General features: G+C 42.3%; 2 protein-coding genes across 4 annotated transcripts; both read left to right on the forward strand.

The window, feature by feature from the left end:
• The first annotated feature begins 245 nt into the window (after positions 1-245).
• Positions 246-15,213, forward strand: LOC101071394 (ADAMTS-like protein 2). 3 transcript variants are annotated; one of them, XM_029831524.1, is made up of 20 exons: positions 246-403; positions 1,680-1,769; positions 2,479-2,582; positions 4,582-4,657; positions 4,727-4,829; positions 4,919-5,064; positions 5,195-5,318; positions 6,842-6,922; positions 7,207-7,382; positions 7,507-7,870; positions 8,010-8,078; positions 8,508-8,835; positions 9,056-9,156; positions 9,411-9,537; positions 9,756-9,969; positions 11,138-11,293; positions 11,379-11,549; positions 12,577-12,753; positions 13,184-13,337; positions 13,473-15,213. In XM_029831524.1, the coding sequence occupies exons 1-20, from the start codon at positions 311-313 to the stop codon at positions 13,619-13,621; spliced, it is 3,003 nt and encodes a 1,000-aa protein (XP_029687384.1). In that variant the 5' UTR covers positions 246-310; the 3' UTR covers positions 13,622-15,213. The 3 variants fall into 3 exon arrangements, with proteins under 3 accessions (XP_029687384.1, XP_029687385.1, XP_029687386.1); XM_029831525.1 differs by having other exon boundaries at positions 13,476-15,213; XM_029831526.1 differs by lacking the exon at positions 1,680-1,769.
• A 3,760-nt stretch (positions 15,214-18,973) lies between these two features.
• Positions 18,974-23,761, forward strand: LOC115247892 (putative ferric-chelate reductase 1). Its single transcript, XM_029830814.1, has 7 exons — positions 18,974-19,152; positions 19,722-19,926; positions 19,996-20,073; positions 20,233-20,309; positions 20,472-20,569; positions 20,702-20,792; positions 23,331-23,761. The coding sequence occupies exons 2-7, from the start codon at positions 19,722-19,724 to the stop codon at positions 23,388-23,390; spliced, it is 609 nt and encodes a 202-aa protein (XP_029686674.1). The 5' UTR covers positions 18,974-19,152; the 3' UTR covers positions 23,391-23,761.
• The last annotated feature ends 68 nt before the right edge of the window (positions 23,762-23,829 follow it).

Consider the following 23,829-nt stretch of genomic DNA (forward strand, 5'->3'; position numbering starts at 1 on the left):
GCGCAAGTAACGGATCAATGTCTGTGAGAAAGACAGATACTGAAACAGTCGAATTAAATCAAACGTTTTCATGAGTAAATTCGTATGATACGAATACGATTTTATCTATAAAAACGTCTTCGACGTCGCGCGCGTCTGAGCGAGTGGGACCCGGAGGCGCGGCTACAATACGCGCGAACTGGCACATGGGCGCGGTTAAAACTTGAGGGCTGGGAAGTGGGAGGGGTAAGGAGGGCACAAGGAGAGCCGCGAGGAGGGGAGAGAAGGTGATGGGAGGGGAAGCGTTCTCGGTCCCTGACATGAATGAACCATGTTCGGGAACGGAGGCTTTGCTCTCCCGGTTTGCTCCTTCCTCTTGTTACAACTCCCGGCTCTTCCGCTGACCAACAACTGGCCTCTTAAGGTAGATAGCTGCCAGAAGAGCTTGTCGTTTATCTGAGAGCCATTTTCAGGCTGGGTATATGGAAGTGGGGGGTTGTGTCTGGGTAGTTTGCCTTGAAGTCTGTCACTTTGATTCTGCCTGCTTCATATCGTCCAGGCAATGTTCTGTTTTCACGTTATTCATGTCTAGATGAGCTATATTCCACTGAACTGAGACATTTTCTGTAGGAGTGTTGATGTGTGAAGTGAACTCCTGGTTTGGCGCGACGGGTCGGTGTTTCAGAACCATTAAACCGGAGTGTAACTAATTGTGTTTGTGAAGGTAGGCTAACTGTTACCAAATGCGGGAATGTCACTGTTTCCTTCAGCGAAGCTCCGAGAGCAGTTGATTGTTGGCTGAATGGAGCCCAGTGGGATGCAGCTCTGTAAATTGAAGGGCTGTCGACGATTTAAAAAATAAAAAATGAAAGGAGTTTATTAAGATGACGATACTGGTGTAATTATTGAATGCAATTTGTGACACTTTCCCCACAAATTTGCATTAAACGAGCTGTTATAGTGTTTGCTATTATGTTATGGTTTGTCCTATAACGAAACCTTGGTGTTAATAATATTCCTTACGTTTTCCTTTCTATTTACTCTTATTATTTTATGCAACACTGTATGGTTGCCATCCACAGACCTGTGGTGTCTAGTTCCATACATTGTGGACTTCTCATTTGAGAAAGGATTTTGGTCTTGGAATTTTTTCTCTCAATATGAAGGAGTTCGACATGTAGACTTAGAAAGTCATAGAAAGTAGTTTCTTGCCTGATCCTCCATAATGGTTGGCAGGTAGAAGGCAGAGTGGAGTGGCACCTTCTAGTAACTACCATTCTAGTTTTGTAGATGAGGAAGTTTGCTAATGATTTTTGTTTTTGTCCATGTGCAGCACTTGACAGTTACATCAGCAACCTGATGCTGCACTGGCAGCCTTTTACACAATCCCACAGTCGTGTTTGTTATTATTCTCACAGTTGAGCATAGTTAGAATTTGATGCTACATGCTGAGACTACTTTTTATTGTTAAGAATTAACAAGCCACACAAGACACAATCTTCAGATCCTCATGGAAGTCATTAAAATCTTTATGATCTGTAACTTTAAAAACAATAATCTAATTGGGTTTTATTGAATCTTGTCATGAACAAATGTTGACACTTACAAAGACATAAAAGTTTCATTTTGAGATAATCCCACATAGTGGGTCCTCATATTGAAAATGTGTGTATGTGTGATTGTGCGCGTATGTGTGCTAGGACAGAAGTGAAGGGAGGTTGGAGCAGTGGAGCAACCATTTGCAGCCCTCCAGATTTAGAGGTCAGGATGAAAAACAGATAGAGAAAAAGGTACATTACACACTATCTATCTGTGTCTGTCTGTCTGTCTGTCTGTCTGTCTGTCTGTCTGTCTGTCTGTCTGTCTGTCTGTCTGTCTGTCTGTCTGTCTGTCTGTCTGTCTGTCTGTCTGTCTGTCCGTCCGTCCGTCCGTCCGTAAGATTAGTTCTTTCTGAGATTTTCTATCAATAGCTTCCTATCCCTCTCCCTCTCCCTCTCCCTCTCCCTCTCCCTCTCCTCTCCTCTCCTCTCCTCTCCTCTCCTCTCCTCTCCTCTCCTCTCCTCTCCTCTCCTCTCCTCTCCTCTCTCCTCTCTTTACCCAGCCGGCCATCAGCAGGAGGGTCCCCCTACATGAGCCTTGTCCTGCTCAAGGTTTCTTCCTGTTAAAGGGGAGTTTTTCCTTGCCACTGTTGCTTGTCTGGGGTTAGGCCCTGGGATTCTGGAAAGCGCCTTGAAACATTTTGATTATATAAGACGCTATATAAATAAAGATTGATTTGATTTGATTTCGCTCATACTCCACAACCAGATAAAGGAGGAGCATGTGATAGAGATGGCAGCCTGAGCAGTTTACAGAACAGAAATTTGAATAACTCATTATAGGCTGATGTTAAGTAACGAATGATGCAAAGTGACTGTGTACAAGTTGATATTACATTTCTTACTTTTGGAACTTGGTTGATTGTCTTATTGCTGCTTATTGCTGTGCATTTTCTTGAAGGAGGAGGTGTTCCAGTGGTGGGGAGAATGGTCCAGCTGGTCCTCTTGTTCCAGGAGTTGTGGTGGAGGAGTAAGGAGTCAGGGAAGACATTGTCTTATACAAAGGTAGTGTGGTTAATAATCTAAAATAAAGAGCTGCATTACATAAAAAAAATGTTCCAAACAAAATAGATGATAACCTACATTTTAGTTTTCTTCTTTAAGTTAGTAGTTGTAAGCAGCTGAAACACAGTCCAGACTCTTCACCCTGACAGGCGGCTCTCTCCAGATGCTTGTGTACTTTGTTATTTTCCAATGTGTCTCAGGTTCATAATAAGGTTTGGAACTAAAAATATCTGATGTATATTTTTGAAATATGAAAGTTAAGGTTTTTCTTTTCATTTTATAATATTTTCAAAAGTTACAAATCTGAATTAGTTTGAACCACAGACAGCAAAGCTAAATCCAATGCTTTAGTGAAGTGATTTTTGAGTGTGGGGGTGAGTGGAGATAGGGTGCTGACAGAGTGGAGATAGGGTGCTGACAGAATGTGTGTTTGTAGCCATCTTGTTACCTTTGACCTCCCCGTGTCAGACTTGCGGAAGTTTCTGTCAACCAAGATTAACACTCCTCTGCTCTTACTGTTTGCCTTTCATCTCCCTATTCGTTCCCTCTGTTCCCCCCGTCTTTGTCCCTGCCCTGTCCCATTCTTTCCTGCAGGTCTTTTCCCCACTCTCAGTTTCTCTTGTTTATACACCCTCCATCCCTTCCACCCCTTACATTTTTTTTCTTGTTTGCCTCTGCACAGCTGCCATCCTCTCATCACTTTTTTTTTACACATGACATTCTAGTCCTCGGTTTAAATTTACTACCTGATCCTAGGCATTTAAAAATAGGACCCCCCCGTAGGATTCAGAGGTACTAGATAATGTTTACCTCCTGGCAGCTTTTTGTGATTTTTATCATATTTTAAGTCTAATTTTAATATATGTGTTGCTGTTCTGATCCTATTCCACATAAACACTAAAAGCTTCCTATTTTCTCCTTTGCAACAGACTGGTGTTTTGTGCCTTCAGCATGTCTTTGAACCACTCTGAGAACTATAAATACAGCAATTTCATTGTTCAAGTCTGAGTGTAGTATATACCACAGGGATGATATTACAAAGACCTAGAAGGCGCAACGGACAACCCAGTTTGAGTGCAATTAGAATCATTTGTGTATGTGTGCCACATCCAACAATTACCCCGTAAGTCTGAGCTGTCGAGGTGAGGGTAGATGTAGAGCAGTGGAAAAGCAGCATTAGTGACCTCCTGCTCACCTCCTGCTGTCTTTCCTCAACAGTTGAGGCAGAGGAGGATGGGCTGAAGGAGGAGACATGTAAAGAGCGTGTGTGTGTGTCTGTGTGTGTCTGTGTGTGTCTGTGTGTGTCTGTGTGTGTGTGCGCGTGTGTGTTGGGGTGGTGCCATTATCATGTTAATAAAAGACAGATGCATTAACTGCAGTTCTGTACATTCTTCTCCGTGTATAAACAGTATTACAAACCTGTTTGTGTTTGGTACAGCCAAACCAGCTTACCAGCCTAAACTGCACATTCAGAAAATGTCCAACTATAACAGGTCCATTTTCTCTTTCTGTCTCGCTATAACCAGTCCATTTTCTCTCCATCTCTCACTAAAACCAGTCCATTTTCTCTCTCTGTCTCACTAAAACCAGTTTAATTTCTCTCTCTGCCCCACTATAACCAGTCCTTTTATTCTCTCTGTCCCACTGTAGACAGTTATTTTATTCTCTCTGTCCCACTATAACAGTTCAGTTATAGTTTGGCTCATAGTTTGGCAGTCGATTTACCCCCCTCCACCCCCCACCCCGTCCCACTATAACCAGTCCATTTACCGGTATTCTAATGTAAGCATACAATTGTGTTATCTCAATTGTATGACATAATTTTAGTTTGTAAACTACCATGTTAGTCTTAAAACATAATTAAAAGTGACACTGCAGTAGCTAATTTAAAGCACAGTTACATCTGCGGTCTCATTCTGATACAGGAATTATTTAACCTTTTTTCTGTTCTGTTGTTCTGTCCTATATTGGCCCTGTTTCCTCTCATGTGTTTTATCAGACTGTCCAGCTCACAAAATCCCAATGGCTCAATTTGTGCTGGTTCATCTAAACAATACCAACTCTGTCCAAGCAAGGTAAGCCATTACAGTAAAGCATACTGAAAGTAAATCGTCTACTGCACCTGTAATAAAACTTTTCTTCAGGCTTGTTCCAGCCCCAGTGTTAGCTTCAAACAGCACCAGTGTTCCCAGTTCAATTCAAAAGCATTTGGCAGAAGATATTACCAGTGGATACCACTTTATCCAGGTATATTTGTCCATCTCTCATTTTAGTTTTAATTCTACATTAGCTGTCATCTCTTTTTTCATGTAAATATATGTATATATATTTTGTAGCTGATTACATTAGCATCTCCAGCAAGTCTTGTGACCTGCAGTGTACAACCATCAATGGTGAGCGTCAGCTGCTTGTTCCAGCTCAAGATGGTACCTTCTGCCGTGATACCAAATACCACGGAGTTTGTATCGAAGGGACATGTCAGGTAACACCAATTATCATTGTTTTTGTGTCAGTCAATTATTGTGCATAATTTACGCTTCATGTATGCAGCTAGAGTGGATGAACAAGCTACCGGTACTCCTCTGAAGTGTTTTACTGTGTGTTGTTGTCAGCCAGTGGGCTGTGATGGCAAACTGTATAGCAGCATGGCTGTAGACCGATGTGGCATTTGTGGAGGCAATGGGACGTCATGCCAACGCATCTCTGGATCCTACAGGAAGGCACTCACACAGTTAGGTAACACACACACAACACACACGTTCATGTAGTAAAACCTCACAGTTTCTGTTCACAGTTTCCATAATCATTCTAAAAGACTGTATTTGAAACACTCTGTTTTGACTATTTTTGTCTTCAGACAAGTTGGCCTGATCTCAGCAAAGAGTCAGTAGGAACATTTCTACTGCAGGAAACTGCTTTCAGTTAAGATCCCCCCCCATAAATTTTATGCTAAAAGAGCTGTCGATGAAAGGTTGCCAGAGCGTGACATAGAATTCCAGGACAGCTACAGAGTGCAGCTTTGCAGAAGGTTCCTGCTCTCACTTTACTGGTTGGAGGAACATACTCAAATGATTACAGTGACGAACTTAGAAAACCAGGGTTGATCTAACTTTCTAATCGTTCTCTAATCATTAAGATTAACATATGTATTCCACACAATAATATCACTTCCTTAAATTCATACTTCATAAATAAGTAAAATGTATTTGGAGCTAAATGGTACCTTCAAGTGTGATCAAGTGATCAAGTGTCAGTGTTTTGGACTAATTCCACAGCAGTTTTCTACATAGAGCAAGGCGATGTTTTAACCACTGTGCATTATTTTCAAGAGTATTTGCCTCATACATACAGCATATATCTGATGTTGAACATGTTTTGTTTGGATTGCATATGTGACATCTCCTTGGTTGTAATCCGGCTGTTAACTTTCACGTGATTTTCTGCTTGAACATGCTCACCTATTGAGTTTTTGTGAGTCAAAAGGTAATTAAAATGTTATATTTACCGGTGTCGGTCCTGTAAATAGATAACTTTGTTATCTATCTCTAACATAGATTTGTCAGTCGATCTATGTTCCGACCCTCACCTATAGTCCCCAGCTGTGGGTAGTGGCCAAAAAACGGAACGCGAAGTGAGCTTCCTCTGTGGGATGACTGGGCTCTCTCGTAGAATCGGGGTGAGAAGCTTGGTCATCTTGGAGGACCTCAGAGTAGAGCAGCAGCACCTCTATACCCAGAGGAGCCAGATGAAGTGGGTCAGAGATTTGATTGGGATGTGTCCTGACACCTCCTGGTGAGGATTTCTAGGCATGTTCCATTGGAAGGAGGCCTCAGGAAAGACCAGGGACATGCTGGAGGGACTGTATCTTCCAACTGGCATGGTGGTGCCTCAGGATTCCCTGGACGAGCTGGACAAAGTGGCTGGGGAGAGTGAAGTCTGGGCCTCAGTGCTTAGGCTGGTTCTCCCCATGACCCAGCTTCACATAAGCAGTAGAAGATGGATGAAGGAAATTTAATCCCAGTATTGTTTCAAACAGTTGGGACAGTAAGAACCCCAAACTATATATATTTGTATACTACAAAAGTGCAAAATGGAGTTAGTGCCATCAGGTTTTTCATGGTATTTTAAAATATTTGTTTTTTATGCATTTTATGTCTTCGGTGTCTAAAACTGGCTACTATATAGAATAAAGGTTTTTTCCATCCCTCTGGATGACAGACAACCATAAACATATACAATGTTCTTATTTTTGCCAACAGGCTACGTGTTCATCACTAACATTCCAGCTGGAGCTTCAGACATTCAGATCATAGAGAAACGCAAGACTGAAAATGTCCTGGGTGAGAACCTACCTATAAGGTCATTAAACTGATCGCAAAATCAGTAGTTATAGCATACAATAGTAAAATAGGATGGTGAAATAATTACATTTTAAGGTATGAGTTTTAGATTTACAACTCTCGTACAATATTTAGATTTTCTATCCAAAACGGATAATATGTAATTTGGTCTGTTCAGAACCAGTAAGTAAATATTCTTGTAACACCAACCCTTGAAAAAATTAATGTACTTAGTCAAATTTGGGGGTTTGATCCTGTGATTTTTTTGCCCCTCCTAATTCTAGCCTTATCAGATGAAGCTGGTCATTTCTTTTTCAATGGAAACAGTCTGTTTGACAACCCACAAAACTTCCACGTGGCGGGAACAGTGTTTAAATATCGACGGCCAAGCAACGTCTTTTCAGATGGACTTGAGTATGTTATGGCCCAAGGACCAACACTTCAAGGCCTGAATGTCCTGGTAAGGACACACACACACAGATCTAGTATTATTATTCTTAGATAAGTAGGAGTTACATTGTTAAATTTCAAACTTATATATTAAGTAATTAAATATCAAATGTGATTTTGATCTTCACATGGAGTACTACAACTTGAATGGGAAGTTACCACACATCACCTACGAGTACACCGTGCCCCTTCCATCTCTTGATGCCACATCAACAGGAGGTGTTGAACCTGACCCTGTAAACTCTTATGGCAACCTAACCTTTAATGAGGTGAACGAGCACATCCGAGAGGATCAACCTCTAGCAACAAACCACAGCAGAGGCAGCACAACCGTCCATCCCTACAACAGCCAATCACACGAAGAGGAAGACGTGGAGGAAGTAGTGTGGGAAATTAAGACCCCCAGCCCACCCCCCTCTGCTGCCATTCTCTTGTATAAGCCAGCGGATATCTACAGTCATAATGATGTTGAGCAGCCTCCAGTTCCGTCTGGCTACCGTAAGTCCATGTTGAAAAACTCATTCTGAGATTCTGAGGGTGTACTTGCACTTTTGTCAAATAAACATCCCCTTTATATTCATAAAATGTTACCAAACTTATATTTATTTGTATTTGACATGTTATTCTGTTGAATTAGGAAGTTCCACCAATTCGGTTGATGAGCCTTCGACTGCTGATGAAGAGCCTGTGCTGCTCTCTTTTCCAGGTAGTGATCAGATTTTCATGTAGCAGGTCTGACAGAAATAACTCATCTATGCTGTCTGTGGTTACCTTTTCCACATTTGGATCATTTTTGCCCTACAGACAAATTTCTAGCCTGGTGAAGCGAAACACACCGAAGCTCAAACATTTTTTATTTTCTGTTTTCATTTCCAATTATTTTGCATAATGTTTCTGTCAGGTCATAAAGCCAAGTTAAACATTAAAGATGAGCTTCTTTAAAATTCCTGGAACTTCTCCTGGAATATCAAGAAGATATTATCAAAATGTTAACTTTATTTTTATACATATAGAGGAACTGGGAACTCACTCAGGGATTGGACAGAAAGAAAGGTGTCTTGAAGGACACTCTGCTTATCAGTAAAATCAGCAGTAGATATTTCACAATACTGATAAGTTTATTTTGTGCACACAGGAGGTCATCCAGGAGGTTTTCATCCAGCTACTGCGGTCAGACCAGAGGATGCCCCCTATCTGCTGCAAGAGGATTTACAAAACAACCAGACACAGTCAGATAAACACTCTGACATTCAGTCTGCTGAACAGACTCCAACAACAGTTGATGTAGAAAATAAGTCTGAATCTGCAACTCGCTCTGAGTCTGAAAGAACTTTGGAAACCGGCTCTGATTTACCCACAATCACCGTCACCCACCTACAGTCAGACTCACACTCTGACACAAATGCCACCAAACTGGTGCGGCTCCTACAGGTTTCTGCGGTCCACAGAGTTAACACTGAGAGGTGAGAGAAGTTTTTTTTGTGTAAAGATATTATGTGAATGTTGTTTGTATTTTAGTACTCATATTTTTTCTATTGTCTGATGTTAAGTGGAAAATCTTGGCTTCAATAAATTCCCCATACATGCTTTACCACAGTCCTTTTTCATCTTATATAAAATGTTTTTGTGCACTTAGATTGTGTCAAAAGTCTGAATCCAAAATGTCCATTTGTTTTTCCACAGCAATAACTTTGACCTGGGCCTGGAAACAGATGTCAGTCTGGCAGATATGTACCGCTGGAAGGTTTCTGCTTACGCTCCCTGCAGCTCAACCTGCACCACAGGTGAACCAGAAAACATACTCGGTGTTGTTTTAACACACGCTCTTTAAAGAGTCTTTTTATTTTTATTTTTTTGTTGACTGTAAAAGAAATCCTTGACTTGCAGCTGATTCTACCAAGCCAACTCAACCCAACCCACTGTTCTGTCAAAGCCTTCCAGAAACCTCCTGATATTACCTAGTACTGCTCTGGATTCATATTCAGGGTACCATAAAGAGTTCCTGGTTATTGACCACTGTGTTTTTGTGTATTACCAGGTATAGTCACCAGTTACGCTCTTTGCATACGGTATGATGGCACTGAAGTGGATGACCGTTTCTGTGATTCTGTGACCAGACCAGAGCCCACGCATGAGTTCTGCACTGGGAAGGAATGTCCTCCAAGGTATCACTGAATTTACTTTTTCACTGGTTATGTTTGCCTTGGACTAATTTTAATTAGTCAAAAGTTTTAATCGTCTGTGAGATGAAACAGCAACAATATATAGAGATGAGATGAGCTTCATGTTTTGGCAAATGTTATATTGTAATACAGATAAATCATGTGACCCCAAAGTTTTGTTAAATGGATTCTTAGCTGAGGCTCCATCACTATATCTGCAGGTGGGAGACCAGTGGTTGGAGTGAGTGCTCTCGGACCTGCGCTGAGGGCTTCCAGTATCGCACTGTGCGCTGCTGGAAGATGCTTTCGCCTGGACTGGACTCCTCTGTCTATGATTCGCTGTGTCTGTCACATGACCTCCACAAGCCAGCAAGCAGGAAGGTGTGCCTTGGCCAGAGCTGTGGACCCCAGTGGGAGGTGTCTGACTGGTCAGAGGTAAGCAGCTCAGGCAAAAGTCATGCTGAATATGATGGACTGGGGTAAACTCTGACATAATACACCTCAAGTATGTGTTATCGCAAACACAACTGATTCTTTTTTTAAATTCCAGTGAAATTCATAAATAATTTTTGTGGAGAAGCTGATCTAGATTTGGATCCCATACACAACAAAGATCGATTATATCTTTTTTTTCTTTTTCTTGACTGGTAAATCCCTCTCCAGGTCACTAGGAGGGTTCTGGGACCTATTCCAGATACATATGGTACCTCCTGAAGGAGTTACCAGCACATTGCAGGGCCATATGTATGTTCAAGGCTACCTTGGTGTTACTCTGAAGGTGTACTGGCACCTTCTCCATGCTACCTGCTGAACCCCTACACACTGAGCTACCACCACACCCATTTATTTTTCTGATGACATTTCAAACTTTAAACAGGATTTTAATTCAGTATTCACATTCACATTCATTCACTTGTGTTGTTATTTGTAATAATAAATGGATTCAACGTAATCGGGGTTAAAAATCTTTCATTTTAAGTGTGAAAGCCAAACAGCTGGAATGTTTTAAAAATGTTTCTGCTCCTTCTGGCTGATTGATGTCTTCTCAGGCCAACTGAGATGTTTAATTCCTTCACCATGTGCTAGCTGGTCCCCAGAGACTCCAGCCAGTTGGATTCCCGTGGGATATCCACAAAGAGGGGCTGTGTCTCGGTGCCTCAGCTGGTTTCTCTTAATTCCCTCTTGGGGTTGGTGAGGTTAGAACAAAGGCTTCAAAGACTTGAACAAAAGGAGCTGAAATGTTGGGGGGAAAAAACAAATCAAACAAGAAGATGAGTTGATCAAGGGCACAGAACCTTTCATTTCAAAATGAGTTTTTTGGCTGTATGGGAATCAAAATGATCCTTCAAACTATGAAAATTCTCACTTCCCACAAGACAGTCAGCCATAATCTGTAAATGCTGTTCAGAAAAGTACCAATCATTAGCATTTTGTTGTGTGTGTGTGTTTGTGTTTGATCTGTATAAATAATCCAGACACCTGTTTGAGGGGTTTATATCAGTTACTTTTATTACAGGTTGGAGAGTTTTTAGTATTGCTTCTTTCTTATTTCTGTGTTTTGTTTTATGTGTTTTACGTGATGCTGTGTATGTTTGTGTGTCAGTGCTCAGCACGCTGTGGCTCCCGAGGTGTCCGTACTCGAGAAGTTCGCTGCTCCACTGACATGAGATCATGCAACAGGTCCTCCCAGCCAATAGAAAGTCAGGAATGTGAAGGCCCACCCTGTGACAGGAGATGGACTGTATCTGACTGGGGACCAGTGAGTTTAACACACACACACACACACACACAGACCCTAGTGAAGAACGCTTTACCAATTCAGTGGTACCTTGTGTTTATGTCAGTGCTCAGGTGTGTGTGGAGAAGGAAGGATGATGCGTGCAGTCAGCTGTAAATCCTCAGGTGGGGTTGTGATGTCAGAGGAGCAGTGTGACCAGACACTGCGCCCACTGGCCATCTATCCATGTGGTGACCGAGATTGTGCGCCCCACTGGGTGGAACAGGAATGGCAACAGGTAAACAGCAACAGGTCTTTGACCACCAGGATGTCTCCTGTCTTTGTACACACAGTGACTTTTATAACAATCTTAGTCCTGAGTTGTGTTTGAATTTTACTTAATTATTTAATGTATTTTTGGCTTGGATTTCTTGTCTAAAGCAAATCTCATCCTCACACTTGGCATGATCCAGCTGCGCAGTGCTTCTGATGCAATGACCTGATGAGTATTGACCTGAGCAGTTATTCCTTCTGATGCTCTTACATGTGCATATGTATGAATCAGATTCCCACTGGCAGACACCAGCACTGTGGCAAAACAGCTCAAACCGAGTCCCCCCCCATTGAGGTTTCTTCCTGCTAAAAGGGAGTTTTTTTTCTTTCCACTGTGGATTGTTGGGGGTCAGGCCCTTGGTTTCTGTAAAGCAGCAAAGGACAATTTTGATTGTAACAGATGCTAGAAAAAGATGAAATGAAAGAAATCTTGAAATAAAGAGAACAGATACTTTTTGAACAAATTCCTAATATAAGATGACTAGATATATAAAAATGGTTATACAGTTTCAATATCTTTAAAATATTTTACAGAAAGATGTAGAACATTAAAAGAAAATACTAAAACCATTAGTGATTTATTGCCTTCAAGCAGCTTAACCCTAGAATTACCAGCATTTAAACTTTTGATGGAATTTGACTTCATATACTCACAATATGAAATTCCACAAAAAGCCAAATATATTTAACTTGTCTGGTGTTTTATGTTTCTAGCAACAAATCAAAGAATAATATATGCCATGTTGTTTGGGTTAGGGTTGTGCTTTTATTTGGCATTGTTTTGTGTTTTTTCTTTTCGTCTAATAATTCAAAATATAGACGACTTTTTTGGCATTGTTTGTATCTGAAGGGCAACCTTTGCCTTCCTCAGCAGTATTGGTGTTATTGTACTCTCTGCCAGAAGAGGGCGACATAACCCTGCTGCCTGTTAAAAATGTGGTCCATTTTCAGCCACTGTTTTCCAACCTCATTATAAATGTTGTTTTTGTCAGTGTAATGCCACATGTGGCCGTGGTGTGCGTCAGCGTCAGGTGGTGTGTGCTGGACTGGAAGCTGGTGTATTTAAAGAGTTTCCAGAGAGCAGCTGTGACAAAAGCAACAAACCAGAGAGCACCTCATCCTGTTTCCAGAGACCATGCTCTAAATGGTTCACCACATCCTGGTCACAGGTAAACTTTATACTGAGAGTTCCATGTTTAGTTTATGTTAAAGAACTAAACTTCAGTTGCTGTCACTCATTTGTCCTGCAGACCTTTGTGTCTGCAGTCATAATCACATTAAATTATATGTAAACATAAGAATAATGAACAAATGTCTGTTCCATATGGAGCAGAGCATCATTGAAAGCACCTGTGATTGGCAAAATGGCTGATGTGAAAATGACTTTACAGCCTCTGAAAAAAGCTGAACATGTGTCCAATGGACTATAAATCCTGAAATAAAATTAACACAATTTTCCTTTATAAAGGTTTTATAAAAAAAATAAAAAAAAAAAATTCCATGATTATTTTCTGTGTCTGGTAAACTACATGATATTGGATTGTATCAGATTTCCTCCATAGTACAGTGCAGGCTGATCTGTTCCTCTTGCCCCCACAGTGCACGAAGACGTGTGGGCGCGGTGTTCAGGTTCGAGAAGTCAAATGTTACCAGGGGGAGGATCTGGTAACCAGAGGCCACAGCTGTGACTCTGCCCTGAAGCCAGAAGCCAGACAGAGCTGTGAGACCCACAACTGTCAACCAGAGCCAACAGGTACGCTAACAAACAGAATGTTTCATGCAGCTGATGCAATAGTTCAGCACCTGATCCAAAATGCATCACAGCAGAGTCCCACTGGATCAGCTCTTGCTTCTAAACCATGGAATCCCTTTTTTCTGTATTTACCAGCAGTATCTTCAGTAGCCTCTGCTCCAATAGATGACTCCTGTCGAGATAAACCGACTGCAAACTGTGCCCTGGTGCTGAAAGTGAAACTGTGTTCTCACTGGTACTACAGAAAGGCCTGCTGCCAGTCCTGCAAGGCAGCAAGACCCTGATGACTGTACTGTATCCTCCAACCACTGGTACCAAAGGTCACATTACATTCATACTGGTACTACCAACAAACCTGCTGCTAGCAATGTAAGGCCTTACAACCTTAACTGTTCACCCCTGCAATCACTGATGTCATTGTTATTTGTTCATCTTCTATCCTTCTGCCTACTTTATCTGTTTCTGTCTATCAATGTTGTATTGTAATTACTAAAGGCAAAGTCATTCCGACTGCTTCCATCAGCAGGAGAACCACAGTAGAGAGCACATCTATAGCTTTAATCTCACAAATGGAACTGTTTTTGAAGCAATCAGACTGGTACAGATGGTTTTTACTACAAACCTCCTCTTCCCTGCTAATGTGAACACGGACTAGCTTCAGGATGTGATGTGCAACACTTAATTTCCTTTGCTTTTCTTTTTTTTTCTTGATACTCACCATTTTGACTGTAACAGTTCAATTCAGAATAGACCAACCTTTATGCCACCACCGTCATCATGATGCTAACTGGAAGGAAAACAAAACCGACATCCAGGATTGCACATACAACCGACTCAAAGCAGCAGGTCACATCTCAGATATCATCTCAAAGAAGTAGTTATTTTGGTTTGAAATCCAATCGCCTTTTTACCTGACTAAAAGAAGATATAGCTGTTGACAGCTGGGATTTGCTAACTCCCCCAAGCTCTGCCCACAGTAAATAAAATCCTTCAACAAGGCCTAAAGTTAATATTCATGTTCGTTATTAATTTAATGAACAAATCAATAATTCAGTACATGTAATAGTTTGGCAATCAGAAGTGTGTTCTTTTCAAGTTCTTCTGAACAGAAAGTGTTTCGATATGTGTTTTAACCACTTTGAGGTTACCCAGTGTGTTAGAGCTGATATCAGCTGTCCGGGGCTGCAAATACTGTGAGGAAATTCAAGGCTCAAGTCAATACTATGTTTAAAAACATCTTATTATCTCGGATGTGATACGGCCACTTTGCAAGACTGAAAACCCGCATACTGTATTTACCCTGATGCGTGGAAAATGTTTTAGTTACAGAGTATTATGAGCAAAAATGTTAATCTTTTATTATGTTCCTCAACAAAATGTATTTTCCCCCACATTTTTTCTTTATTGGACATCCCCCATCCATCTTACCTGATGTTATATATGTTTTTAATAATTAGTTGAGTATAAATTCTTGCTTCTGTGTTGTGACCTTAGATTATAAATCAAGATAAGGAGAGCTGCGCAGAGGTGAGCAGCAACATGGTGAATCAGCCTAAAAGCGTTTCATTTGGACATTTAAATCCAGCATTCCTCTCCTCACATTTCTAAACTGTTGGAATACTCCTCTGAAATGGTGCTTAACTAAACATTCTTTATCTCTGAGGAATCTGGTTTGTCAGAATACATAAAGAAGGCAGTGAGAGTTGTTTGAAAAGTGACATTTATTCTGTTTTCTTATTCCAGATATGATAGCTGTGTGTGGATCTGTAGTGTGTTTGGTACAGAAGTCTGACCCGGCAGGGTTGACTGTTGATGAGCTGCTGTTGTTTTCTGACTGTATCACACATAACAAATAAAGATCGGCTGTATACGTGCCGTTTCTGTGTCGGACTCTTCTGTCTGCATGAACATCAGGCTTTGAAAGCTAAATCTGCTGTGTGTCCATGTGAGGTTTGTTCCATTTGAGACACAACATGACCCAAAAGAAACCACACGCATGGCTGAGGACTGACACCAGCTGTCTACAGCCCATCCAGGGTACTCAAAACTCCGGTCAGAGGTCCTCCTCAGATGTTGGTTCAATGGCACCAATGTTAAACTCCCTCCATTATGATAGGTTTATTATTCACTTTCTCTATTTGTCTTCTTTTTTCTACTGTTGGATGTGATGTGCATGTGAGTTTCTCTTCTTCAGATCAGCACAATAAATGTCAGGACAGATCTTGGCATCACACATCTGAACTGGAAGGCAGAAAAGCCACTTCTGTTTGTAGTTGTATATCGGCCCCTGCTGGGCCACATTCAGAGTTCCTGTCTGAGTTCTCTGATTTCGTATCTGACTTGGTCCTTAGAACAGACAAAGTCATTATCATTGGAGACTTTAATATCCATGCAGACATTGTAAATGACAGCTTTAGAAATGGCTTCATTTCATTACTTGAGTCAGTTGGTTTCCTCCAGCAGATAAACCAACCAACTCATAACTTCAACCACACCTTAGATCTAGTTCTGACTTGGTGGTGTTGAGGTAGAACATGTGTCAGTGTTCCCTCAGAACCCACTCCTGTCAGACCATTCTTTGATCACTTTTACATTTATTAGTTTACAAAAAGGCCTTTCGCAAGGCTAGAACATCTTATTTTTCTTCTTTAATTGAGGAGAATAAGAACAACCACAGGTTTCTTTTCAGCACTGTGGCCAAATTGGTGAAGACTTCATGAGCATCTTCACTGATAAAGTTCTAGCCATCAGAGAAAAAGCTAACCAGGCCATCCCAACAACTGGACCATCACCAGATGTGCTGACTGTGGGAACATACAGGTTCTCCAACGAGCCCTTAAACTCCTTAAGCCCTATATATTTTTCTGAGGCACCATCGCTAATTCAGAAATCCAAGACCACCATGTGTCTTTTAGATCCCATCCCAACACACCTGTTGAAGGATGTTTTACCATTGATAGGCAGTTCTATCCTGGACCAGATCAATTGTTCTTTAGTGACAGGTTATGTACTCCGGTCCTACAAGGTGGCAGTGATTAAGCCGTTGCTTAAAAAACCATCACTGGATCCTGATGACTTAGCAAATTACAGGCCGATATCCAACCTTCCTTTTATCTCTAGAATTCTTGAGAAGGTGGTGGAGACTCAGTTACTGGAGCACCTGCAGAGGAACAGCCTGTTTGAGATGTTTCAGTCAGGCTTTAGAGCTCACCACAGCACAGAAACAGCACTTCTTAAAGTTACTAATGATCTTCTTATAGCTTCAGATCATGGACTGGTCTCTATGCTGGTTCTGCTGGACCTCAGTGCTGCTTTTGATACAGTTGATCACAGCATCCTGTTACATAGACTGGAACATGTGATTGGGATTAAAGGGACAGCGCTAGACTGGTTTAGATCATATTTATCTGATAGATACCAGTTTGCCCATGTCCATGGTGTTCCCTCCTCATACAGTAGGGTTAGCCATGGAGTTCCTCAAGGTTCTGTACTTGGACCAATCTTCTTCACCTTGTACATGCTTCCCTTAGGGAACATTATTCGGCAGCATGGGATAAATGTTCATTGTTATGCTGATGACACTCAGCTTTATTTATCCATGAAACCAGAGGAGACAGAGAAGTTAGTGAAGCTTCAGACCTGTCTTAAAGATATAAAGTCCTGGATGTCTTCAAATTTCCTCCTCCTTAACTCAGGAAAAACTGAGGTCATGGTGTTTGGTCCTGAACCTCTCAGGGATAGATTAGATCACATGATCACTCTAGATGGTATCTCATTAACATCTAGTCTCTCTGTGAGGAATCTTGGAGTAACTTTTGACCAAAAACGCTACTTCAACTCACACATTAATACAGTCTCTAGAAGTGCCTTTTTTCACCTGAGGAACATCACAAAGATTAGGAAGCTACTGACGCAGCATGATGCTGAAAAGTTAATTCATGCTTTTGTTACTTCCAAGCTGGACTATTGTAATTCTTTATTATCAGGGTGTCCAAACAACTCTTTAAGAAGCCTCCAGCTGAAACAAAATGCTGCAGCTAGAGTTCTGACAGGTATTGACAAAAGAGATCACATTACTCCTGTACTGGCATCTCTTCATTGGCTGCCCGTTAAATTTAGAATAATTTTTAAAACCCTTCTTTTGACCTACAAGGTTCTCAGAGGCCTAGCTCCATCCTACCTGGAGGAGCTAGTGACACCTTATCAGCCCAATAGACCGCTCTGCTCTCAGAATGCTGATCTACTTGTGGTTCCCAGAGTTTCTAGGAGTAGAATGGGGGGCCTAGCATTTAGCTACCAGGCCCCCCTGCTATGGAACCAGCTCCCTGTCAAGGTACGGGAGGCTGACTCCATCGCCACTTTTAAGATCAGACTGAAAACCTACCTCTTTGAAAAAGCTTATTGTTGCTAATTCTGTAGTTCCAGTTACTATCATAGATAGACAAATTATCATACTTAGGGGGTCGTCTAATCGTTAGGTCACATCTTAGTTATGCTGTTATAGGCCAAGGCTGCCGGGGTCCGGAAACATGATCACCTGACAGGCCTCTGTCACCCCACTGGGTCATGGTTTCCTCTCCTCTCCTCTCCTCTCCTCTCCTCTCCTCTCCTCTCCTCTCCTCTCCTCTCCTCTCCTCTCCTCTCCTCTCCTCTCCTCTCCTCTCCTCTCCTCCTCCTCATCAAGCAGACTAGTTATGCTGATTCTTGTGTAGTTTTTCTGCTCCCCCCCCTCTCTATTTATTTACAGGTATCGCCGCCTTCGGAGCTGCATAATGACCTCCGGCCCCGCTGAAGTGATTGTATATCGTATTTTTGTGTGTGTTTCTGTGCTCTGTGCCTCTCCCTCCCCTCTCCTCTCCTCTCCTCTCCTCACCTCTCCTCTCCTCTCCTCTCCTCTCCTCTCCTCTCCTCTCCTCTCCTCTCCTCTCCTCTCCTCTCCTCTCCTCTCCTCTCCTCTCCCCCTCCCTCTCCTTCTCCTTTTCCTCCCCCTCTCCTCTCCCTTCCTCTCCTCTTTCCCCTCCTCCTCCTTCTCCTTCTCCTCTCCTCTCCTCTCCTCTCCTCTCCTCTCCTCTCCTCTCCTCTCCTCTCCTCTCCTCTCCTCTCCTCTCCTCTCCTCTCCTCTCCTCTACCTCCCCTTCACTCTACGTCTCCTCTCCTCTCCTCTCCTCTCCTCTCCTCTCCTCTCCTCTCCTCTCCTCTCCTCTCCTCTCCTCTCCTCTCCTCTACCTGTCCTCCCCCTTCTCCTCTCTTTGATTTGATTTGATGAGCCTGGTCCTGCTCAAGATTTCTTCCTGTTAAAGGGGAGTTTTTCCTTGCCACTGTTGCTTGTCTGGGGTTAGGCCCTGGGATTCTGGAAAGTGCCTTGAAACAATTTTGATTGTATAAGACGCTGTATAAATAAAGATTGATTGATTGATATGATGTTATGATAAGCTCTTTAATGTGTGGAAACACTCTGGTGTCGCTGCTCTCAAATTGATGGGATTTTTCCAAAACATTTCAATAAGCAGGTAAAGATCTGAAAACCAAAGAGAAAAATTCAGATTTCAAGATTCCACCGTCACCATGTATTTACTAAGGTTGTGTGTATGTGTGTGTGTGGGGGGGGGGGTGGGGGGAAGCAGGGGTCAGGGTGTGAATTACACCATCATTAGAAACGTTTGTTCTGGTTCAGTTGAGCGTTTCATAATTCAGTCATCCCACTGGACAAGAATCACACACGCGAACGCACACCAACAACTGAGAGTGTGATTGTGAGTTGGTGTTAATGCAGTTCACAGAGATCTGAAGATCAACAGACTGGTGCAGAGAAGAGGTGAGCAACCATTTACATACTCGCCAGAATCAGGTCGGATACAAGCTAAAACTCATTGCATTGATTCAGTACCAAAATTGGAATAGTTGTGGTGCGCTGATGCCATTTGTGTGTTAAAGAAGCTGGAGACCAGCAGTGAGACATCAGAAGCATCAGCTGATGGGTACTGGAATCCAAATGTTTTGAATTTGCTTATAATTTGGATATAATCAAAACCATAAAATAAATTCAGTTTAGACTACAATCACACCTATTTGGTCATTGAAATGAATGCTAGATTAAGCCAACACATCAGATTTGCACCACCTCTGAGTCAAACCAGAAGAAAGACTATAGCTGTCAAACCAAATTGAATCTGTTCTGCTTTTATTCTGAATTCCAGCTTCTCGGGCTGATAGTTTGACTGATGCAAAGGGAAATTTTAAAAAGTAACCAGAATCATCTGTACCTGTGCCAAAGCTCGTTTGCTCAGTGGGTGTGGGTGTGCATGTTGAAATGCTTTCTTTATTCAGAGAAACTTGTGTGATGCTGCCAGCTGAATTCTTCCATGTGTGAAATCTTTATTTAAGATGTCTCCAAAAGCCGCCTTGTTGCTCCTTGCTGCAGTGTGTGTTTGGTGTGCAGAGGAGTGTGCGTGTTTCCCTAATGGCTCGGTGGCATTCTCCTGTGACAACATGATGCCCATACACCCACCCTTTAAACCCTCATCCAGCCCCCCGCCAGTCATACTGTCTGCTTCCAGCGCCACCTACAGGCCTGGTGGGCTCATCACATGTGAGTGAACTTGATTTCCAAGACTGATCTGCCCTGCTGTAATTTATGCATGATTCTCTCTACTTTTAGTGACCCTGGAGGTGGTGCAGAACAGCTCAACAGAGTTCCAGGGCTTCCTGGTGCAGGCTCGCAGGAGACAGGGCAATGGTACATTTTAGACAGCAGTTTTAATCATTTCAGATGAAAGGTTTTCCAATTTCCAAACTGCTAGAAAGTAGAGCCATTTCATTATCAATCACATTTTGGCTGGGTTTCTGAGTCTTTCCTTGACACATATTACACATGTGTTTGCATCTTTGCTTCCAGATGTGCTTTGGCCTGTTGGAAAGTTCACTAACATTAACACCAGCATGTTCACAGCTCTGCACTGTAAAAACAAGAAGGTGAGTGTAAATTATGACATTGCGTCCATGTGCTTTTTACTTCTCACTATTTTGCCCTTTAGCATTATTGTGTGATGTGTGATGAGGTCAGTAAGAACACAGTGCACGTGGTGCATCCTGAAGGTTAATGATGGTGTCTGTCTGTGTCTTTGGGGAATACAGAACTCGACTATAGCACAGGCATCAGGAGAAAAGAGGAAGAAAGTCCAGCTGACGTGGGAGGCCCCTAACAACAGTAACTATGGAGATATCTACTTCAGGTAGGCACTAACATCACATGAGTGAGACATCCTGTGCTCATACATCAGTCTGGTGCTGAATCCAGGATTAAAGCAAGCAAATGTTGTAGCTGTTGATGTTCATTTACTCAGGATCTGTCTTCCTGTGTACAGCGCCAGCATCATTCAGGACTACACCACATTCTGGGTTCAGATGAACAGCAGTACTCTGAGACAGGTCAGCCCTGGAAGCTCTGCAGCTGCTGTGAGTGCTCATAGACTGGTCCGTTAACTCAAAAAGGACACACTGGAGGTCACCTGCTGGGGATCCCAGTATCCTCAGTTTGTTAGGTTACCGTTGAGTTGGATAAAGTAAGCCAGTTCCGGGGTTGGAGTTGTTGCTCCTGTGGCTGTGGATGTGCCTGACCATAAATCAATCAATCAATCAATTTTTCTTTAAATAGCATCTTTTACAATCAAAATTGTTTCGAGGTGCTTACCAGAATCCCAGGGCCTAACCCCAAACAAGCAACAGTGGCAAGGAAAAACTCCCCTTTAACAGGAAGAAACCTTGAGCAGGACCAGGCTCATGTAGGGGGACCGTCCTGCTGATGGCCAGCTGGGTAGAGAGAGAGGAGAAGGGGGGAGGACAGGTGGACAGGTAGATAAGATAGGATAGGAGAGGAGAGGAGAGGAGAGGAGAGGAGAGGAGAGGAGAGGAGAGGAGACAATAATAACCACAATAATAAATAGATAGATAAATAAATAAATAAATATTAAGAAAACAACAATACAATTTATCCCACAAGGGGGTGTGCAAAGTGCAAATGATCCTCCGTAACACTGCATAGTACATTTCTGTGACACCATTTATCGCGGAATTGGCTGAGGTCGTTTATCATTTTATAAAAACCAAACTCCAACCTCAGCCTACACCGGACATTGCAGCGCCACACAGAGGCGGCCTCACTATCTCCTGTTTTTGAAATTTTGTTTTTCCTAGAGATGTAAATTGCCATTTTGGCCTCACCACAGATACAATTTAGGAGTTGCCACTTGTTGCGAGCAGCTTTGTTGTACCCTGCACCAAAAATAAAAGTTCTAATAGAAAAGGTTTCATTAAAACCATTAAAAACACCTTTTATGACATTAAAAAGCACAGTGAGCCTCTCACACTCACTGTATGCATGGAATGCAGTCTCTCGCATTCCTGTCAGGGAAATATGTTCCCAGATCAAGGCCTTTCATGCCCTTGGTCTGTGTAAGGAACTTTTTAAACAAGCTTGGAGGGTACAAGTCAATTTCCTGCCCGTCTGGGATTGTGCCGGACAATTCGCTGCAGTCCGACATGGACCATTCAGTCACTGGTGTCTGTGCCTGTGCCTGCGGCTGCATCCTCCAGCCTTTCGGTTTTACTGTCCCCCTTGTCCTTCATAGCACTTTTCCGATCGTTCCGCCACTTCGCGGGAACAAGCCACCACTCGGACGCCCCGCTAGTGCCCTCACCTGCGCTCACTGCTCACTCACATGTGCCCACTGCCCCCTCACCTCGCTCCCCTGTGCTCACTGCCTCCTCACCTCGCTCCCCTGTGCTCACCCCTCCCTCACCCAGCTTCCAGCCACTCATTGGTAAAACATCCTTCATCAGGTGTGTTGGGATAGGATCTAAAAGACACGTGGTGGACTTGGATTTATGAATTAGCAATGACGCCTCAGAAAAAATATATAGGAGTGAAGGAGTTTAAGGGCTCGTTGGAGACCCTGCATGTTCCCACAGTCAGCACATCTGGTGATGGTCCAGTTGTTGGGATGGCCTGGTTAGCTTTTTCTCTGATAGCTAGAACTTTATCAGTGAAGAATCTCATGAAGTCTTCACCACTAAGGGAAGAAGGGATACATGGATCTAAAACACTGTGACTCTTGGTTAATTTGGCCACAGTGCTGAAAAGAAACCTGGGGATATTCTTGTTTTCTTCAATTAAAGAAGAAAAATAAGCTGTTCTAGCCTTACGGACAGCCTTTTTGTAAACTACCAGACAGTCTTTCCAGGCTACATGATAGCTATCTATTTTACAAGAATACCACTTCCTTTCTAGTCTTCGCACTTTCTGCTTGAGGGTCCTAATATGTGTATTAAAACAAGGAATACTGTAAAGCCCAGAAAGCAGCACCAGAACTTGCTTGTTTTATCTAACTTGCTGAGAGCCAAACATACGTTGAATTTGATCCTTTGCGGTTAGAGTTACTGTGTAAATTAGAGCCCAGACACCAAACATGGCAACCTGTGAGTGTGAGGAATAAACAGGTTTAAACATACAGTAATTCTTCCCATTTGTTAACACTGTAAAAATGAGTCAGTTTTGGTACTTTTAGTGTCTCATTTTCTTCTGCTTTATCCCTTCCGTGGTCACGGAGAGGGTAGCCAATTGGCAAAGGCAGGGTCCACTCCTGGATGAGTCACCAGATCACGGGGCCCTGAGCATTTGTGGGTTCGGTACCTTGCTCAAGGGTACTTCTGCAATTCTCTGAAGGTCTTCTGGCACCATACCCTACTACCAGAACAACTTCCATGTTTTGTCTGCCCTGAGGCTTGAACCAAGAACCCTCTGCTTCTCAGCCCAGTTCCCAAGAGTCTGAGCTACCACCACCTATACTCGTTGCAGTGTAGTTGCCTAACTAGTTAGATAATAAACTGTCATCTATCTACTAGCAAATGAAAATATGCTATTCAAAAGAAATCATGTTCACACTCTTCCTATAGTGAAAATGAAGGTCTGATTGTTGATTTTTTTTCTCTTTTCAGGTCCTTTTCTCATCTCCTCTGCTCATCGGTCTGTTTGTCATCGGTTTGAGGCAAAGTTAAAAAAAATTGCTATAATTAGTCGCTTCTCTCACCCTCTTGTGTATTTTTAATTATGGGATATTTGGCTCTGAAAGGACAGCCGAGCTCCACCTGTGGTTGAGAAAAATCACATAAATATTTAGTCTGTTGGGGCCTCTGATCCACTCACAAACTACCAGATTACCGTACACCTTCTAAGGGGAACATTTCAGAACAATGAAAACTTCTCTGCTCATGTCTTCTGCTTGCATTTCATTTTTACTTTTGGCAAATTACCAATAAAATGTTTAAATTTGAGGCTTTGGTCTCAAATGCAAAAGTTTACAGTGAAAACTAAAGAGATAAAACTGAGTGAAGCCACCATTTAAAGGGTCAAAGTAAAGTTACTGGTGTCCAGCTGGTGTATCCCTTCCTGTTTTCTTTCATCACATTCCTCACTGGCTGCTTCATCTTAGCTGCT

The sequence above is a fragment of the Takifugu rubripes genome, chromosome 22 (assembly GCF_901000725.2).
Source record: "Takifugu rubripes chromosome 22, fTakRub1.2, whole genome shotgun sequence".
Taxonomy (NCBI): Eukaryota; Metazoa; Chordata; class Actinopteri; order Tetraodontiformes; family Tetraodontidae; genus Takifugu; species Takifugu rubripes.

What these genes read in the sequence shown, in the direction of transcription:
- LOC115247892 (XM_029830814.1), top strand. Translation starts at nt 19,722, where the DNA reads ATGTCTCCAAAAGCCGCCTTGTTGCTCCTTGCTGCAGTGTGTGTTTGG. An exon ending in GCCTGGTGGGCTCATCACAT is followed by an intron (nt 19,927 to 19,995) that starts GTGAGTGAACTT and finishes CTCTACTTTTAG; the next exon opens with TGACCCTGGAGGTGGTGCAG. An exon ending in TATGGAGATATCTACTTCAG is followed by an intron (nt 20,570 to 20,701) that starts GTAGGCACTAAC and finishes TCCTGTGTACAG; the next exon opens with CGCCAGCATCATTCAGGACT.
- LOC101071394 (XM_029831524.1), top strand. Translation starts at nt 311, where the DNA reads ATGTTCGGGAACGGAGGCTTTGCTCTCCCGGTTTGCTCCTTCCTCTTG. An exon ending in CCAACAACTGGCCTCTTAAG is followed by an intron (nt 404 to 1,679) that starts GTAGATAGCTGC and finishes TATGTGTGCTAG; the next exon opens with GACAGAAGTGAAGGGAGGTT. An exon ending in TTCAAGGCCTGAATGTCCTG is followed by an intron (nt 7,383 to 7,506) that starts GTAAGGACACAC and finishes CTTCACATGGAG; the next exon opens with TACTACAACTTGAATGGGAA.